We start from the raw sequence: 21046 nt of genomic DNA, 5'->3' as shown, positions 1-21046 counted from the left end.
GTTAATCAGTCAGTCAGTCAGTCAGTCAGCCAGGTCAGTTAAACCCTGGTAAGTTTAGTTAATATAGTATATATATAATATACCAACTCCTGTACACTTTTAAATGTTTCCAGTTATTGTCTGTTTAAAGTGAAGTGTTATGAGAAGTTGAGAGTAGGGTTTCATTCAAACCCTATAACATTTCTACAGGACTGAAGTCATGTAGAGGGGTTGTATTAAATGTTAAATGATCATTAAAATGCCAGATTTTTCAATGGAGTTTGGTGTGGAAAGACAGCTTTAGTGTGTAACATTTTTATATTAATGAACATTGTTATGCAGAAAGGGCTAATGAGTGGGCTGTGAATGCTGAACAGGCGCCCTGAGCAGTTGGGGGGGGTTCAGTGCCTTGCTCAAGAGCACCTTGGCAGTGCTCAGGAGGTGAACTGGCATCTCTCCAGCTACCAGTCCACACTCCATACTTCGGTCCGTACAGGGACTTAAACCAGCGACCCTCCGGTTCCCAACCAAGGTTATTACAGTTTTGCATTTTTCATTAGTTTTTATTTTTATTTCATTTTGACTTTTTGTTTTCAAATTCAGTTTAGTTTTAATTAGTTTTTAAAGCGGGTTTGCTAGTTTAGTTTTTATTTTTTGAAAATGCTTAGTTTTAGTTTAGCTTTGATTAGTTTTCGTGTTAGTCTTTTTTTGTAATATGGGTCATTTGTCAGGGGCCAAGATTAAAAAAGGTCACCCCACCCCTCACCAAAAAAAAAAAAAACAGGAGAGTGTGCAGTCAAATTGAGGAAGTGGTTAAAAGTACTCCGGGTGACCTCTTGATGCACAGAAGGTTAAGCTTAAGTCATCAAAATAGTTAAGTTCTTATATGGCATAAAAGTGAATTGTTTAAAGGTTACGAGAACAAGAAGAGGAAGTTGCACCAGGCAGAGGACCCAACCCTGTGAGTGTGTGTGTGTGTATGTGGCAACAGAAGAATCCGCCCGGAGACAGGAGGATTACACCCCATCAAGGAAAAGGATAAAGGTTGAGGTATATTGCAGAACGGGGCTCACAACTTAACAGAGACTTTGCTAGCCTGAGCTCCGACTCCTTTGTCTGAAGCTAGGGATACTCAGTGTCTTTTGTGAACCCACATATGTGATTTTAACTTATCTGCTGGACTCAGTAAACTTTTCTTAAGCTGAATCTATCATCTCAGAGTTGATCCTTGAGTTTTGGTATCCATAAGTCCTATCAACAAATGCGCGGGAATTAGAATAGTTGGGAGTCAAATATTTTGGCTTTCGGGCCTGTTTCTTTTTTGCCGAAATTCCCTCTCCTCAGTATTAACAAACCAGCAGCTATCGGGTCGCCGGTGAAAGCACGCCTGTACTCTTGTCTGTCCTACAGTTGTCTCCGTTATGCTGCCTGGCCCTGTACCCATACATCCATGCCCTGTACCGGGGTTAGCTTCTGTTTCGGGGAAAGGGGGCTTTTCGTTCTCCTTTACCTTGTTAAGGTAAGCTAGGTTAGTCTCCTTGTCCGCGCTTCTCAAATGTACTTTCAAATTCGTGGGATTTTTCCCTTTAATAATTTGTCCACATATTTTACCACCTTCCACTGCGAGGAACTTGCTTTTATCTGACAAAGTCATAATCAAACAGGACTCTGCCATTTTCTTCTGACTTTCAGTAAGCCATGATACCAGGCGAGGGGCACGGACTATGTTGTGTTCATTTTGACATCGAATGTCGGAAACTATAAATGTCTACGGCGTAGACTGTATAAAACAGGTCTATGGTCGGAAATGTTAACTCTGAAAGATATAACGTTATTTGCTCTATGTAAGAATGGACAAAGACGAAAACTAAGGACATTTCTTCGATCATTTTATTTTAGTTATTGTTTTTTTGTAATGCCTCGTTTTTATTTTTATTTCAGTTAACGACAATGTTTTTTCCCACCTAGTTTCCGTTATTTCGTTAGTTTTTGTTAACGTTTATAACCTTGGTGCCATAATATCCATAATAATGCATCCAGGACATTTTGGCTTCACTTTGTACAGCGGGAGGAAGTGGAGACACCCATTCGGTCTGATTTACATTTGGAAAGTTTATAATAATAATAATAATAATAATACATTTTATGTATATAGCGCTTTTCATGGTACTCAAAGACACTTTACAGTAAAACCAGCACATATGTCACATTAAAAACAGATAAGCAAAAAAACCAACACATCAAACAAGCATATTAAAAGCAATTAAAAACAATAAAACCAGTAACTATCAGGTGAGAAATGTAAGACTATTGTATGTGGAAAGCTAATCTGAAGAGGTGTGTTTTGATTAGTGTCCAGGTCAGTACAGTCATGGATGTGTATGGGTAGGGAGTTTCAGAGGGAGGGGGCTGCAATGGTGAAAGCTCTGTCACCCCAGGTAAGGGCTTGGTCCTGAGTGGTGGGCAGAGGAGGTTTGCGTCAGAGGGGCGGAGGTTCCGTGGGGGGGGGGAATGTAGCAGTGGAGCACGTCTATGAGGTAGGAAGGAGCCTGGTTATGGAGGGCTTTGTGAGTGAGGAGGAGAACTTTAAACTGGATGCGTTGGGAAACAGGGAGCCAGTGGAGGTTCTGAAGGACGGGAGTGATGTGATCACAGGAAAGGGTGTGGGTGAGGAGACGGGCAGCAGAGTTTTGGATGAATTTGTTTAAGACTTTTGCAGGTGAACCATAGAGGTTGCTGTTGCAGTAGTCAATTCTGTAAATGATGAAGGCGTGAATCAAAGCTTCAGCAGCAGAGAAGGTGAGTGATGGGCGGAGATGGGCAATGTTTTTGAGGTGAAAGAAGGCAGTTCTGGTTATTTGGTTGATGTGGTTTTCAAAAGTGAGGTTGCTGTCGAAGATGACTCCCAGGTTACGGATGTGTGGGGATGGAGACAGGGTGGAGTTGTTGACAGTGAGACCGAAGTTATGGGTGTTCTTTGTGAGGGCTTTTGGGCCGATGAGCATCAAGTCGGATTTATTATAGTTGAGTTGGAGGAAGTTGGTTTGCATCCAGGTTTGAATATCGTTGAGGCAGTTGGTCAGGGTGGAGGATATAGCTGTGGTGATGGATTTGGTAGAGATGTAGATCTGGACATCATCGGCGTAGCAGTGGAAGTGAAGACCATGTTTGTGTATGATATTTCCGAGTGGCAGGATGTAAAGAGCCGCATGATTAAATCACTCATCATAAATTATCATATTTTTTTGTATCAGGTAGGAACATTTTTGTAGTTTATCAAAGTATAATTTACTTAATTATACTTTGTATACTACTGGGTAGATTAGTAGTGTTAGTACAGCTTCATATCAGCATTTTTTAATGTAAAAATTAACTTTGAGTGTCTGTCATGCTCATAAAAAGCAGTGGACCCACAATGCACGACTCCGGTAAGTAGAATTCAAAAACGTTTTATTTGGAGCAAAAACAAAACTCACGGGCAACAGTTTCCAAATCGACAGGCAAGGGGAAGTCCAAAAACAGGCAATGGTCAAAAAACTAACTCACGGGTAACAGTATCCAAAACTGACAGGCAAGGGGAAGTCCAAAAACAGGCAATGGTAAAAAATCCAAAGGAACCAGAAACCAGGAACATAGAAACACGGGAACACAGGGAAAAACCGCTTGATTGCTGCACACTAAAGAAACAGACAATCTAACACTAGGGCAAGGGGAAGACGGAACTTAAATACACAAGACAGGGGAGACAATGAGACACAGGTGCAACACATTAGGGCGGGGACAGGTAATCACACAGGTGGGAAAATATACAACAGGAAGTAAAACAAAACAACACAAAAGAAAATAGGAAATGGAAAACCAACAGAAAACGTGAAACCAACTAAACACAGAAACTTGACACTGGACGAGACCTGACAGTGTCACATAAATGTAGTGCAGTAAAATGTACCATATTTACCTCTGAGATTTAGTGGAGTAGAAGTATACAGTGAAAAAAAGGAAATACCCGAATGTTCCACCTCTTACTGGAAGAAGTTTTATGTAACACATTTTTCCTCATTTTTTTTATGCACCACCAGCAATTCAAACATGTTCTCAGGTTTCAATATTTCAGATGCCACGTCGCTTTCAAAGAGGTCTCTCTGCGAACTGGAAAAGAGGGGCGTAACTTGAAGGATCTGGCAGGGCTTTCAACACGTTTTGATAAACTTTAAAGACTGGACATTTTCTATCAGTGACAGTCATCAGCTTGTTGTTCTCTCTGTGTCAGCCAATCATCACCTCAGCAAAGGTAATTATATTTCAATGTATTATCATATTTAAGCTAATCCTGTATTCATGAAGAGGACATTTTATATTTTGAGAACACTTAGTGTATTTAATATTTAGACATTTTAAATATTAGTTAATCTATTTAATATAAAACCATATCTATATTATATAATGCACTTATAACTAGCAGGATACTTTCATTTGATAAATGGCTCACTGATCACAGTCATTAATTGTCTGCATTTATGTCCTTGTCTGCAGTATGTTGACTTTGGTTAACGTCTTTCCACAGATGGAATCAGGCTTTCAGTTTGCTTTGTTGCTCTGTTTGTCCATCGGACTGTCGGCTGCATCTGTAAGTAAAAACTATTAATTTAAAAAACTCAATGTGTTGCACATAAAGAATAATGCAGTGGTTTCCCAACCTGTAAGATTCTTAGACAGTTATTAAATAATGTTACTAGTTTTAAGTAGGCTAAGTAAGGCAAACTGTAAGCTGAAACATTAGATAAGTTTGTTCTGTGAAGGTCTTTGAGCTGAATACTTGAATACTTATGTATCAAATGTGCTATATAAATAAAGTTGAGTTGAGTAGTCCTGTAATTAGACTGCTCGTGTTTAATACGTCTTTTTGTGATCACAGTATTGGGGACAAACCTCCTACGCAGGTCAGTACAGTAACTCTGACTCGTTGCTCTGATGGTATTTGACTTGTTTGTTCATACAGTGTTACGTAGGGGTTTGTATTTATTGTTGTGTGTGAGTGCGCCTCCTTCCTCTCTTCTCCATGTTGGTTTGTCTTGGATTTTTCAACTTTTTTACTAATCAAGGAATTTTCAGTGAGATCAAGATGTTGCAAAACATTAGGCCTGTAGCGACGCGTCGATGACGTCGACGCATCGACGTCAAAATTACGTCGACGTCGTATTTTTGCGTCGACGCTTCGCCACACACACATGTGGGAGACCAAAACATTGCAGGATGGAGGACGAAACAGCAACCTCCTCACAGAATTCCCAACAAAGCCCTGCAAAAAGCCCCATGAAAAGAAAAAGTCCTAAAAAAACAGCTCGCCCTTAATCATCGAGGGTATGGGAATACTTCAAATATAGTCCCAAGTACTAACGTTAGCTAAATTAATTTCATGTTTGTGTAGTGTGTTGTGTAGCCTGCACACTTAGGTGGTGCTAGCTAACTATCTTAGCTCTCCGTGCAGTTTGTTCGTGCTAGGTTAGTAGCTAACGTTAACGTTAGCTAGCTACTGGCGCCTAGACAGCTGTGTTTAGCTAACGTTAGTTATCATCTAATGTTGGCTTGAATGGTAGCTAGCTTACGGCTGCAGAACACAGCTATCTATAGTAGCTAACGTTAGCTAACGTGAACGTTAGCTACTAACCTAGCACGAACAAACTGCACAGAGAGCTAAGATGCGTTGGTTAGCCTAGCACCACCAAAGTGCACAGCTGCATTAACATGTAAACCTACAGAATAGCAGTTAAGAGAGTCAGTTTGATTATGCATCAGGTTTTATGTTGGGACTGTTATGTTGTGTTAAACACTCTCAGGAATGTCTGTACTGTTCACTGCACAGTGTTTTTCTTTTTTGCACTACAACTTGATTTTTTTGAACAAGAGAGTTATGTTGGTACTGTAAAAGAGTAAACAGGCTGGCCTTTCATTTTGTATAACAGTAAAATAATTATTTTATTTTGTGTAAAGCAGAAGATTTTTTGCTGTGCAAAATTGTTTAATAAAATATATTAAGAATTTTTTGGTATTTATTTGACATACATTGTTTTTTATTAATCGAGCAACAGAAAAATAATCGTTATATTAATCGTCCAATTAGTCGTTAGATTAGTCGACTAATCGATAAAATAATCGCCCGATTAATCGTTTAATAAATAATCGTTTACCCCCAGCTCTACAAAACATAAGATCTTAATTCAACCAAAGACCTGAGTTACTCTGCAGATAAACTGAAGACATTCTCTAGCATGCCAGTCATTTATCAGGACATCACGCGTTTAACATTAGGTACCACGTAAGGCCATTTCAATCAGGAGAGACTTTGTTGCAGATATGCAAAGATTTATTGTACGAATGCATGATATGACATGTACAGTCTTTGGAGATTAGACTCCATCATTATGAAATAATATATAAGGGCTGTCAGCGTTAACGCGTTAATCGCGATGCGATTAAGGGCCGACGCGACACGATTAATTTATTTTTAAGCGCATTAATCGCATGCCGGCATTTATTAATTTACTGCCGGAGCGAGCAGCTGCGGCGGCCGGAGCAGGCAGCGACCGGAGCGGGCGATCATGGGGGGACATCTTCAGCGGTGAAACACGAATGGGGGCTGGAGTATAACCGAGCTAGGTAGAAATCTAATGCTAGCCGGCCACCTGTTCCATCAATCCTGCTTGCAAGTGTCCGCTCATTAGACAACAAACTGGACTACATCCAACTTCAACGAAACTCCCAACGCGAGTTCAGAGACTGCTGTGTTTTTGTTGTTGTGGAAACAACAGTGTACCGGACTATCCAGCCTGTTTCTCTATCGCCGGGTAAGAGTGGAGATGGGCTGTGTTAACACGGACTTGTGCAGAAATGAGCAGCTCATAACCGGTGATCACTGGACGTCAGTGAGTAATCAACATTATTTAGGAGTTACTAAACACTATATTGACTCTAGTAAGGATAGGGATTTTTAGTTTTTTAGTTAGGTACTTGGAGGAATTGTGCAATAATGACAGATTCACACATTTTTCTTTTGTTTACAGTAAATAAATAATTACAAATCTTAAAATCAAGTTCATAAAGTAACTTTCTTTGCATTAATTTGATTCCCAATCAAGATACATTGGTAAAAATTGCTTTTGATTGTTAATATGTACTTAAAAACTGTTCTGAAATGCAAAATAGAATTTTAATCATGTGATAAAAATGCGATTAATCGCGATTAACTATAGAACTTCAGCGATTAATCGCGATTAAAAAAAAGAATTATCGTTTGACAGCCCTATATATAAATATATATATTTAGGGGGTTAGAAAGCCAGAAGCTGATCCCCCGATGGAGTCTAGACACTGATAGTGGTGTGAGGAACCCGAATACCGAACCGAGGAGCCGATGGCAGTCTTGTCCGAGGAGGAACCATCTGCTCTTGACTGATTGCATCACACAGAAAGATATATTACGTCCTGATAGGGATTAGGGAGAAAACCATTATGTTAGGTTTCTGAAAAAAGGATGGGAGGAGCTTGTAGCAAAATTATCTATATAATGTATTAACAATACAAACAGAAGACATGCAACACTGCCTCACAGAAGTTAAAAAACTAAAGTGAGCTCGCTACGGACAGGCAGAGGTCGATCAACTTCACATGCTTCACTCAACATTGTCTTGAAGGTCCCTGCCCTCCTGGTTGGACTCAGTTCGGCTCTCGCTGTTTCAGCTTCAACATCCAGGGAAAGAGTTGGATCGATGCAGAGGTACAGCAGTTTTATCAAGACTGTCCTGACCTATATTTAGATTTCTAGTGGCGGTGTCCTCCAGTGGCCATAGTAGTTATGACAGGAGCAAAAAATAAATCACTTTACTTCCTGCTTGCTGCTGTCATAACTACTACGGCCATTAGAGGGCGCCACCACTATAAACCTAAATATGAGTCCTAATTGCTGCTTGAACAAACAACTTATGGGACTGTTTTTTGGGAGAGGACAGTCTCTAAAAGTATTAATACTTTGTTACAGTAAAAGTCCTGCATTGTCCAAAGGTATGTCAGTATAAAAATGAGATGTCCTGAGATCACATCTGTTAAAATTGGGATTAGGTTTATGTTTTTTTCTTAAATGTTTTTAATTTATTATATTGTCTCCATTAGAACTTCTGCAACTCTGATGGTGGGAATCTGGCTTCAGTCCACTCAGAAGAGGAACATGTATTCCTCAGAACCTTCATTAACCAAGTGACCGGTGCAAACCAAACTTCCTGGATCGGAGGCTTTGACTCAGTGAAGGTGAGACTTTTATCATCACAGGAAGTGATGTCACTCATCTCTCGAGCTATCGAAAAAAATGAAATTTGATGAAAGAAATAAAGAACAGAAAGAGGAAAATTACTCTAAATAAAACAACAGAAAAAAAGGAGGATCCTTTCTCTCTCTCTCTCTCTCTCCTCCAGGAGGGGGTGTGGATGTGGTCTGATGGATCCACATTCGACTACAAAAGCTGGGCTTGGGGGCAGCCTGACAACAAAGGTGGAGATGAGAACTGTCTTCAGATGAACTATAAGGGTAAAAAACAACAACATATGAAACATCTTGTCTTTTAAATAAACATGATGATCCAAAAATGATCTCTAAACTTATAGCAGGTAGTCGTATGTTCCAGTCTGAAAGATAAAAAGTTAAATTTAAAAAAGTTACATTAAAACTCTGGAAACTCTCTCTACAGGAATGAACTGGAACGACGGGCGGTGTGACAAAATGTCTCCTTTCCTGTGTTCCAAGAAGCTGTGAGGCCTCCCTCCATCATGATCTCACTACAGCTCATCTATAATCTCTATCATTGATTCTCTTTCAGTTTGTTCTGCAGACAGAAACAGCTCTCTGCTGACAGACTCACTCTCACTTGTTTATTATCTGAAGAGTTAGGAAACGGTTCACATTTGAGTTTTAACATTAGAAGGAAACTGACTCTCTGAGCTGGAGAAAAACATAATCAGTTATTGGACTTTTAATCTATAAATAACACAAAATGAAATACAGAAAACATTCAAATACTCTGACATCTTTTCCATTTTAGTTTAGTGAATATTGTCTGTCAGCTCTGTCCAAAGGTAACAACATCCACCTACCAGACATGAGTGGTGATGATCTTCTCTTCAAAAATGTCCAAATAGAAAATAAAAATCCAAATGTTGTTAGAACATTCTGTGATACAAGAGGAGTTTCTGGTGTGTTGGGTTCTTTATTCATCTGTTTTCCTTCACTATGTAATCAATAAGCATTACAAAATAAAAGACATATTGTCACAAACAGTAACTGGTCCTGACTTATTGACTCTTGTTTTCTCTAAAGGGACAAACAATTCTGTGAATATTTTATTCCTTTTCTTAAATAATTACAATAAAAACAATGTTAAGATACTAATCCAAAATACAAATAAAGACATTGATGAATAGGTTAGGTAATAAGATAATAACGTTTATTTGAAAGTGTTTTCTTTTGAGGAAACATGTAAGATCACATGAATTTACTCATACGGGATGATAAAGTTTATTTTGACTTTTTATGGAATGTTTGAGAGAAAAACAATCAAACCCAAAACAAGTGTAACTTCATGTAGGTCTGTATCGAGGTATCCTGACACACGGTGGAACTAAAAGTACCTGAAACCACAGTGCAGAAATACTACTTCTAGTTATTAGAGACAATCATGAAAATATTACTTAAAAGTATCAGCATCAAAATACATGTTGGAGCCATAATGTAACTTTGTTTTGTTTATATTGCAGGTTGGTGTCATGAATGGATATGCAGTTCTGTGTGTGACCACTGGGTGGAGCATTGACCCAGGAAATGCTTACAGTAATCAACAGCCACAGGTACAGGTGTGTGGCAAAGGGGAAGGCAAACATCTTTTTACCGTGTCAGCAGTATTGTTTGATTTGTGTTTAACTGTAGAGATGAATTAAACTTACCTGAGATGAAATGGACAAACCTGAAATATACCTGTGCTACGGTGAGCATGTAAGCATGCACAGTCTGACTCTATAAACTGGCCAAAACATAATCAGTAACTGGACTTTTAATCTAGGTAATAACACAAAATGAAATACAGAAAACATTAAAATACTCAGAAATCTTTTCCATTTTAGTTTCCTGAATACTGTCTGTTATAAACAGCGTCCACTGATCTGAAAAGAAAAACTTCAACCCACTTATTTGATTTCTTTCTAAAAGATAATGTTCTGATCGATACAACTCTCGTCTGTACATTAATTATAAAGTTCCCTTCGAGCAAACGTCAGCTTAGCATAAAGACTGGAAACAGGGGGGAACAGCTAACATGGCTCTGTCCAAAGGTAACAACATCTACCTACCAGACATGAGTGGTGACGATCTTCTCATCCAAAATGTCCAAATACCGGGCGCCCGGATAGTTAGTTGGTAGAGTGCGCGCCCATATATAGAGGTTTACTTCTCGATGCAGCGAGCACGAGTTTGATTCCAACCTGCAGCCCTTTGCTGCATGTCATCCCCCCCTCTCTCTCCCCTTTCATGTTTTCAGCTGTCCTGTCAAAAATAAAGGCCAAAAATGCCCAAAAAATAATCTTTAAAATGTCCAAATAGAAAATAAAATCCTAATTTTGTCTGAACTTTCTGTTATAAAAGAGGACTTTCTGGTGTGTTGGGTTCTTTATTCATCTGATTTCCTTTAATATATAATCAATAACCATTCAAAACTAAAAGACATACTGTCTGGTCCTGACTTATTGACTCTTGTTTTCTTTAAATGGACAAATAATCATTTTTTCTTAAATAATTACAAAAGAAAAAGGTTAGGATACTAATCCAAAATACAAATAAACACATTGATAAATATATTAAATAATGAAATCATAAAGCATTTTCTCTCTTGGATTGTAATTACTGATGCATTAATGTAATACCTCACGGTCCGTGTACTTTTTCGTTCATTCGATTTTCATTTCATAAACAGGTCTTAAAAAACAAAAAACGAATGGTTATTTGATTTTCGTTTTAAAATACAAAATTTGAAACTGAAATACAAGGCATTTTTTCCTTTTCATGGTCAAAAGGGGATGGGAGAAATTAAAAATATGCTGTGATTTTCATTTTCTATTTCATATAAGAAAAATAAAATCACTCGAAAATAGAAATGAAAAAAGCCTGTTATTTTCATATTCAGAGACCGGATGTTGTCATTTCCAAGGCAACAGCGCCAGTGTAGCCTACCAGTGGTGCTTTCAGCCCAGGCTAAAATTACTCTGGAAACCTATACTCTTGATAATGCTTGGGGGGAATTTTATTTCATAATGTCACATTTATTTATTACCCTCTCTCCCTGCCTTCCTCTGACTCTCTGTCTCTACCCGCCGCAGACAACTTCGCCCGAAGTCGAACCTCGTAGAATTTCAGTTCACGGCTGTAACGTTACCGTTACGCCACCATTACCAATCCCAGCAAACTTTCTGTTGCTTGCTGATCTGGCAGAGAGTTACCGGGGGTTCAGGATCAGATCATGGGGATCAGACCTCCGGTGCTGGGTCTAATATTCTAATATTAGCTGCTGCAGCTAGCTAGCAGATAGCCTCCAGCCCTGTGACCTCGGTCCCCGCGGTTCGCTCCCCAGTGCTGACTGACTCTGGTCCGTCTGCAGAGCTGGCGTTACCGCTCTAGCTGAGCTGGGAATCTGCCCCGCTCGTGTTTTAGTCATATTTTCTTTTGTTTGCAGATAGTGATATGCTATGATGCACTGATGTCAGGCAGGCTTGCTAGTTGCTTTTAGTCGAAGTCTGTGAGATAACAAAACTTCCTTTGAATATAACGGATATAAATATAGATGGAATAAATAAAAGTCCCATGAAATAAATACAAGTAAAACATATGTATTTAGGCTATTGAACTATAATGACTAATGCGTATGTTCATATGTATTGCCTCATCTATTGTATATGTATTTCATGATCTATTTCATAGCCATATTTATGTATATTAATGTAAAGGGGGACAAAAAACGGATGATCAGTTGCTCAGGAAGTTATAGGCTACAGTTTCCCTCAACTGCAGCCGGGACATTCTAAAACGCTTAACGTGAAAAAGCTTAACATGGTTTAATGTACCTAAACAATGATCAATCAGATATAAGTCAGTTATCAGTCAGAAAACGTCCATAATAATTGGACGTTGGGTCAGATTTTTTCAGTTAAAGCAAATATGGTAGGCTAGTGTATGTTTTGGTCATTCGATTTTCATTTCATGAAATACATGAATGCATATTATTATTTATACATATAAACATATGCATTAGGGTTTCCAAAGTAATTTTAGCCTGGGCTGAAAGCACCACTGGTAGGCTACACTGGCGCTGTTGCCTTGGAAATGACAACATCCGTTCTCTGAATATGAACAAACAAGCCTTTTTTAGTTTCTATTTTCGAGTGATTTTATTTTTTGTTATTTGAAATAGAAAATGAAAATGAAAATATATTTTAAATTTCTCCCATCCCAGGAAAAAATGCCTTGTATTTCAATTTCAAATTTTGTATTTTAAAACGAAAATCAAATAACCATTCGTTTTTTGTTTTTTAATACCGTTTATGAAATGAAAATCGAATGAACGAAAAAGTACACGGACCCCTCACCCCCAAAATGATCATTTGTATATCTTTACTTACCCCTTGTTGTCTTGAATTTGTGAAGAAAACTTCATTTTTGTCTCATGCCTCCACGGTGAACTGAGAAACCAAAAACAAAAAATGGAGAAAGTCTTGATGCATTGAAGTAAACGACAGCCATATTTAACAGCAGTAAAACTGAATTAATTTACAAGAGACTGTCCTACCCTGAGAAACCACATGAGTTGTTCCAGCAGCAATTACAACCTATAATCATATTTATAGTGGCGGCGCCCTCTAGTGGCCTTAGTAGTTATGACGGAAGCAAAGCAGGAAGTAAGGTGAGGAAGTATTATAGTGCGTTCCATCAGTATTCGGAAGTGTGATTTTTCCAGGTCAAAGTTGGAAACATGACCCTTGCTCTCAGATTACAGAGCGCGGAAGTCGGACAACCTCTTTTTTGTGCATCAACAGTTGTGAAAGCTGTAGTAAGTTATTAGCTGTTCCATCTTATTTGTGTCTCACTAAATCAGTCATACACACAGTCCTGTCTAACTTCTATCTGTGGACATTGTTCGTTGTTACGCTGTTTGTATGCACAAAAAAACAGCGTAATGCATTGTTATCTACTGGTATTGCTAACAATGGCTAACCTGGCTAGAGCTAACCCCACGATGAAAAATCCAACTTGTAAATGGAACGCATTCAACTCGGCTGTGACATCATTTATAGCTCCGGCTTAGAACCACAGATATATCTATAGAGACATGGATTTAAAATATAGCTAAAGTAAAAAAGTATCTCATTAAAATTATCTAAAGTACTTTCAGAATTATATTACTGGACATAATTATTGATGCATTAAAGGAATACTTCACCCCCAAAATGATCATCTGTATATCATTACTCACCCCTCGTCCTGAATTATTGATAAATCTTGGTTTTTGTCTCATGCTACCAAGGTGAACGGAGAAAATTCTAGAAAAATCTTGATGCATTGAAGTAAATGGCAGACATGTTTAACAGCACCAAAACTGAATCAAAAAATGCCCACATAAGTAATTTGTTCAGGCAGCAATTCTGACCTATATTTAGGTTATTAATGGCGGTGCCCTCTAGTGGTCATAGTCGTATAAGTAAGATCCCGAGACCACAGCTTCCTGCCGCAGCTTCAGCAATGAAAGCTTTGAACATTGTCCACTTGGGTTCAATGCCCCCAACCTCCACAGGGATTTCTGAAAAGCTCAGCCAGAGGTGTGAGTTGAAAGTCTGTCAGTCCAAAGGTAACAACATCCATCTACCAGACATGAGTGGTGACGATCTACTCATTAAAGATGTCCAAATAGCAAATAAAAGTCAAAATTTTGTCAGAATGTTCTGTGATACAAAAGGAGTTTCTGGTGTGTTGGGTTCTTTATTCATCTGATTACCTTCATTATATAATTATTAGGTGCTTTCCGACCGGATAGTACTTGTACTTTTTGGAGGAAAAGTACACTTCTAAGCAGTTCTAAGAACTACTCTTCCCCAAAATATTTTTCTCCGTTTACATTCCCACTGGCCAAGTGGCCATAGGGACTGGTAGGAGCGGTAAGGGAGTGATGCAAGCACGGCAACGGTCTTTATAGCATCGTCACTAGACCTTAGCGTCACATACAACAACAACAAATGATGCTAATACTTGTGCACTTTTCCTATATTAAATGCACGTCCATTCTCGTAGTAATTCACGTAATGTTTTGCTCAACACAGACGGGGCTTTATTATACTCGGAACAGACCCCGCCTCTGCCTGCAGTGCTGTGGATGTGTGTGTGTGTGTGTGTGTGTGTGTGTGTGACGGCCGGCGAGCCGCAGGACACACTTGTGGAGTTTAACTCCAAAAAGACAGTTAACCACAGGTTCCCGTTAATCTTATGATGGACATGTGTTGTGATATTTAAACAAACGAACCGCCAACGGCGAAATAAAAGCCTCTTATTTACGAGAGCAGTCTGAGAGACCTCCAGCTTATCGTGGGGTCTCTGAGCGTGACTGGCCGAGCGACGAGCTAGAGGCTGGGGCAGGCGCTTGCTGGCTGTCGCCTCACTTGATGGAGCTTCTGAACTCCAAAAACTTTGAAGCAAATTGTCAATTCGGCATCAATTTTCGCAAGACTGCCTATATTCGAAATCTAAACAGTTAATTTCTCGCCTAAAACGTTGTCAGAAGTGAATTTCATGATGAATAAGATGGTGAAAATTGTTAAAAATGTCCCGTTGTTGGTTGTTGCAAGTTCCGAGTTGGCAGTGGGTGTGACTTCTAAGTTCGACCAATCAAGTACACCTAGGAAAAGGGAAAAGGGAAAAGATCCTGCTCTGAAGTAGGAGCTAAAAAAGTACGCTACTGAAGCCAGAGGAACGTAAAAATCCCCAAATCTTTCCTGTCGGAACACGACGAAAAAAGTGTTCTAGGAACATTTAGTTCTAAGAACTGCAAAAATCTCTCCGGTCGGAAAGCCCCTAATAAGAATTCAAAAATAAGACATATTGTCACAAACAGTGTCTCATCCTGACTTATTGACTCTTGTTTTCTCTAAAGGGCCAAATAATTACATATTTGTGAATAATATTTTATTCCTTTTCTTAAATAATTACAATAAAAATTAAAGCTGCAAGCAGCGATGGACGGGCCCTCGCTCCTCTGCGCGCGTCAGGGTTACCGGCGATCGCCGCTCCTTGCGACCGTGCATTTGCGCGGCACTCAGACACCGCAAATCGTCACCAATGAAAAGGGAACTCCCTGCTGTGTTCAATGATACCTCAAACAAGACTCTACCTTAGATGGGTCAGCATTTATGAAAGGGTGCGTGGCTTAAACATAGGGGGTGGGCCAAACCATCACCAATGAAGAAGGAACTCTCTGCTGAGTTCATTGATACCTCACACAAGACTCTACCTTAGATGGGTCAGCATTTATGAAAGGGGGCGTGGCTTAAACATAGGGGGCGGGCCAAACCATCACCAATGAAGAAGGAACTCTCTGCTGAGTTCATTGATACCTCAAACAATGGTCAACCTTAAATCGTTCAAATGTTATGAAGGGGCAGTGGCTTAAGCATAGGGGGCGGGCCAAACCATCACCAATGAAGAAGCAACTCTCTGCTGAGTTCAATGACACCTCACACAAGACTCTACCTTAAACGGTTCAAATGTTATGAAAGGGGGCGTGGCCTGAGTAAGTGGGCGTGGTTATATTATAGGGGCCGGCTCAGTATCACATGTAGACCACACATTCTAAGTTTCATGTAAATCGGATGATGTTTGTCATATAAGGCGCATTTTCCTGTTGCCAGCTATGACCAAAAGTCAAATATGGCCTGTAGGTGTCCTCAGGCCTGGACCCTTATCAATCGTGAGAATTTTCGGGCAGATACGACAACGTACACTCAAGTTACAACAACTTCTTTGTTCATCGCTAAACACTCAAAATGGCCGCCACGCCACGCCCACACCGTCTGACGAAAAGTTTTTCTTTTAATAACTTTTCATCTTTAAGGTGTTGGGATGATACAGACCAAGTTTGAAGTCCATCGGATGAAATCTCTAGGAGGAGTTCGTTAAAGTATAGCACCTTGACTTTTAGGCCTACTTCCTGTTGCCACTAGGGGGCGCTATGACTTTAAGTAAATATCGGCCTTTATTTGTCCTCAGGGTTGGACTCTTATGAATCCTGAAAAGATTCGAGCCAATCGGACAATGTACACTTGAGTTACACCCACTTTCGGCAGCGAAACGCACAAAATGGCCGCCCCGCCACGGCCACGCCCTATGACGAAAAGTTTTTCTTTTAACAACTTTTCATCTTTAACGTCTTATGATGGCACAGACCGAATTTGAAGTTGATCGGATGAAATCTCTAGGAGGAGTTTGTTAAAGTACGACATGTGGAAATGGCCAAAATTGCACTAATTTCGAACTTTGAAATCAAAATGGCAGACTTCCTGTTGGGTTTAGGGTATGGTTTCAATGACGTTTTTTGTACATCTTGATATGATACATATGTGTACCAAGTTTCGTGAGGCTCAATTTTTTTAACTTTGTAGGGGGCGCTAGAGAGCCATTTTTGTGCGCCTATTCCCGAAACCCTTAAAATACGTACATTTTCACCAGACTTGATGCGACTGCCAAATTTGGTGAGTTTTTGAATATGTTAAGCCCCTCAAAAAGCCAATTAATTTGGTGTAATAATAATAATAATAATAATAATAATAATAATTCCTTCAGTTTCAAAAGGGCCTTCGCCGCTGTCGGCGCTCGGGCCCTAACAAGGTTAAGATACTAATCCAAATTACAAACAAAGACATTGATGAATAAGTTAAGTAATAAGATAATAAAGTTAATTTGAAAGTGTTGTGTTTCTTTTTATTTTGATCTCAAAATTTGGTTGGTTCAGAATTTTCTCTGTCTCAATGATAATAAGACTGAAATTGTTGTGTTTGGTCGTGCTGTACATTTTAATGCCTGTGTAGATGCTCTTGGTACTTTAGGTTCCCATATTTGTCCTTTTACCAAGAATCTGGGTGTGATCTTTGACAGTGCTTTTAAATTTGACAAACAGATTGGTTCTGTTGTTAAAACCAGCTTCTTCCAGCTGAGATTCTTGGCTAAGGTCAAGCCCTACCTGCTACGCAAAGACTTCGAAAGAGTCATACATGCATTTATTACATCCCGCTTAGACTACTGTAACTCTTTGTATGTTGGATTAGATCAGTCATCCCTTCGTCGGTTACAGTTGGTCCAGAACGCAGCAGCTCGACTTTTAACCGGGACTAAAAAGCACAACCACATTACACCAGTTTTGGCCACGCTCCACTGGCTTCCTGTTTGTTTCAGGATTGAATTTAAAATTGTATTAATTGTCTTCAAGATCTTAAATGGGTTGTCGCCTTCTTATTTATCAGAGCTTTTACATGTCCACACAACTGTCAAAGCACAGAGGTCTTCCAATCATATGCTCCTTGATGTGCCCAGATCCAGGTTAAAAAACAAAGGTGACCGAGCCTTTGCAGTGGCTGCTCCAAACCTCTGGAATAGTCTACCTATTCATGTAAGAACAGCTCGGACCATTGGAACGTTCAAGTCCTTGCTTAAGACCAGACCCATTACTATGCATTGGCTTTCAATTCAAGTTGAGCTTTGATATCTTGATAAATAACTGCGGCAGCAGCAACTTTTGCTGAGTTTTGTCCTCCGTTCTCCTGTAGACTTGCAGTAAGTCCGGCGACAACGTTCTTCAAGCTCAGGCTTGTTCACGACAGGGGAAGAGTACGCGCAGCGGGTCAAAGAGACATTTCATTGGTTATTTCCAAGCGCCCTGCAAGGTTTGATTGGTGGCCGTTTTACAAGATTACAGCAGCCACAGATGACAGATCTTTTTCAAACCTTTTTCAGAGCCCATAAGTTATTTATGCTGTCGGGGCGTAAAGACCATTTCAAACAATATATAAAAAAAGTGTATATTGAAAATAATAACTAACCTCGCCTTTAAGCTTGCTCGTAAAGATGTTTAAAAACAGTGAAACAGTTAAACAAATCAACAGTGAAAACACCTTGAACTGTAAAATTCCCCTTTATACCTTTTTAGTTAATTGCAAAACGTAATGTGTAAAATAATAGGTTTTCTCAAATTCATACTTTTCGTAATTTTGAGCCAAAATCAAAATGGCGAGCAAAATTGTATTAATTGCACAGCCGTTCTGTTTTTATATTTGCTTCCATTCTGCCATTATTTAAGATCAATGATAAGCTACCGTCCATGAAACGCAACAATTCCTTCCCAGATGTTTCACATTATTCCAGCTTATTGACATAATTCCCTTCATTTACAGGTACATTTTATTTTGTAGGGAAATTTTCCCAAATGTCAGCCAAAATGAATGGGCGTGTATAGGGACACGGCAGAATCAGAATCAGAATCAGAATGTGATGGTGAAGACAGAACGGACCCAAACGCTAGGCTCAGCAGATAAACAAGTTTCATTAAGGTAGGGAAGAGGAGAGAGTGTGGAGGCGGACGCTGGGGACAGGAGAAGGGGCCTTGGGGCTGGAATAGGATGGTGAGGGAAGACTGAGGGAAACGGTGAGGCTAGGATGGTGAGGGAAGGCAGAGGGAGGCTGTAGGGTAGGATGGTGAGGGAGCTAGCGGGAATGCGCGGGAGGACCGGGACCAAGGGAGCCGAAGCGAAGGCACTGGAGTCCGGGGAAAAGGGGGAGTCGAGGTGGAGAATGGCTGGATGCAGGAACGAGGGCAGGGCAGGGCAGGAGCAGAGCAGGATGAGGTGGAGAGCCGAGAGAGGGGGACCGAATGGTGAGGCCAGCCGAGAGAGGGGGACCGAATGGTGAGGCCAGCTGACTGGAGGTACGGGAAACGAGTGGAGAGGCTGACTGTGGAGAGGAAACAAAAGGTTAATGACTGACAAGGACAGGTAAGTACAAAGTCTTTCTCAGAGAGCTTGTGTAGCGTGTCACCAGAATGGCTGAAGCAACGATCAAGCGAAGATGATGAGTGGGTCCGGGGTTCATATACTGGCTTGATAGTAGATGGCTGGCAGGTGTGTACAGCGGGAAGGCTGATGGTGGAATGACGAACAGGTGCGTGTAATCAGCTGGCCGGAGCAGGCGGGAGGAGGGGAACAACACAGGAGACACAGAAAGAGGCAAAACAAACAGAAACTGACAGTGGGAATAAAATGGTACTGAGAAACAAAGGAGAAAACAAAAACTCACAGCCAGCCGACCCCAACCATAACACAGAAAGGGCTTCATTGCCAAGTACGTTGCACATACGAGGAATTTGTCATGGTGTTGTTGGAGCATGTCACACATTCAAATATAAGAAGGATAAAAGAATATAAACAATATAAGTATAAACATATACACACAGTATGTATTAGTAACGACAAAATACATTTAAATAAATAGTAACATAAGTTAAACAGTAGTAAAAAAGGAACGCTACAGCAGAGTAGGTACAGTGGCATGAGGAGCCAGAGGTGGGGTGTGGAGAGAGTCGGGTGGGGGGGGGTTCCGGGCCTTGTTGATAAGGCTAGTGGCGGAGGGGAAAAAACTGTTGATGTGACGTGAGGTTTTGGTCCTGATGGACCTCAGCCTCCTGCCAGAGGGGAGTGGCTCAAAGAGCTTGTGTCCGGGGTGGGAGGGGTCAGCCACAATCTTTCCAGCACGCTTCAGAGTCCTGGTGGCGTATAGGTCCTGGAGCGGCGGCAGATTGCAGCCAATCACCTTCTCAGCTGACCGAATGACAGTCTGCCCTTGTCCTTGGCTGTGGCAGCAGCGTACCAGATGGTGATGGAGGATGTGAGGATGGACTCAATGATGGCTGTGTAGAAGTGTACCATCATTGTCTTTGGCAGGTCTGATTTCTGATGTTCAGCTCCCACTTGAGGTCCTGGGAGATGGTAGTTCCCAGGAAGCGGAAAGACTCCACAGTGTCAATTGTGGAGCCACAGAGGGTGATGGGGGCAGGTGGGGCTGGGTTCTTCCTGAAGTCCACAACCGTCTCCACTGTCTTTAGAGCGTTGAGCTCTAGGTTGTTTTGGTTGCACCAGGTCACCAGGTGGTCAGCCTCCCACCTGTAGGTGGACCTGTCTCCATCAGAGATGAGTCCGATGAGGGAGGTGTCGTCTGCAAACTTCAGAAGCTTGACGGACTGGTGACTGGAGGTGCAGCTGTTGGTGTACAGGGAGAAGAGCAGAGGAGAAAGAACGCAGCCCTGAGGGGATCCGGTGCTGATGGTCTGTGAGTCGGAGATGTGTTTCCCCAGCTTCACATGCTGCTTCCTGTCAGACAGGAAGTCAGTGATCCACCTGCAGGTGGAGTCAGGCACACCAAAAATGAACATGAACAAATGAACACGGTAACAATGTGGTGGACACGCAGGCTTTATGCCACCGAAACCCCTGACTGCACCGCAAGCTAAATCCTGCGTGGGGAGTCAAGAGTCACCTATATTTCTGGACATTTTATCCACCCGAGTCCAGAAATGTCCCTGCCATTTGGGAAACAGTCTGACAAAAGGGTCAATGCTATGCTAACATGTACAATGTGTCCAACAGTACACTTTTATTGTGAAGAATTGTGTGTTAAGTCTCATTAATTTCAATAACAAATTTTGATGTTAAATCTACTTGGTATCTTTGTGAACTGTGCGGAGAGTCGATGGGAAATGAACCCTTTGAACTCAGTAATAGAGATAATCCTTCAGTGCCTAAATTGGTATTTTAACTTATTGTGATGTCATTTCTTGGAGTATCTTCATATCCCTTAAATCAGTACAAGCTAAGCTAAAAGGATAAGTCAATAAACCATAATTAATAAAACAAAAGTCAGACATGTGTTTTCAAATGTTCCTAGATTAACTCAC

At 40.5% G+C, this 21046-nt stretch overlaps 1 protein-coding gene across 5 annotated transcripts in view; it reads left to right on the top strand.

The window, feature by feature from the left end:
- LOC116046623 (galactose-specific lectin nattectin-like) overlaps positions 1–21046 on the top strand; it is a 46975-nt gene that overhangs the window by 15316 nt on the left and 10613 nt on the right. Inside the window, exons 1-8 of one of the 5 annotated variants that reach the window (XM_031295026.2) lie at positions 4096–4270; positions 4544–4606; positions 4895–4919; positions 5672–5675; positions 7663–7753; positions 8146–8280; positions 8445–8556; positions 8717–9274. In XM_031295026.2, coding sequence (XP_031150886.1) covers positions 4544–4606; positions 4895–4919; positions 5672–5675; positions 7663–7753; positions 8146–8280; positions 8445–8556; positions 8717–8781 — 495 coding nt within the window. In that variant the 5' untranslated portion in view covers positions 4096–4270 and the 3' untranslated portion in view covers positions 8782–9274. Of the gene's footprint in view, positions 1–4071; positions 4271–4543; positions 4607–4894; positions 4920–5671; positions 5676–7662; positions 7754–8145; positions 8281–8444; positions 8557–8716; positions 9275–21046 lie in introns of those variants that run through there. The other 4 variants (XM_031295027.2, XM_031295025.2, XM_031295028.2 and 1 more) reach the window with 4 other exon arrangements.

This window comes from Sander lucioperca, chromosome 8 (genome assembly GCF_008315115.2).
Source record: "Sander lucioperca isolate FBNREF2018 chromosome 8, SLUC_FBN_1.2, whole genome shotgun sequence".
NCBI classification, from domain to species: domain Eukaryota; kingdom Metazoa; phylum Chordata; class Actinopteri; order Perciformes; family Percidae; genus Sander; species Sander lucioperca.
The sequence above is the reverse complement of the archived record's forward strand: the minus strand, read 5'-3'. Positions and strand labels throughout refer to the sequence as shown.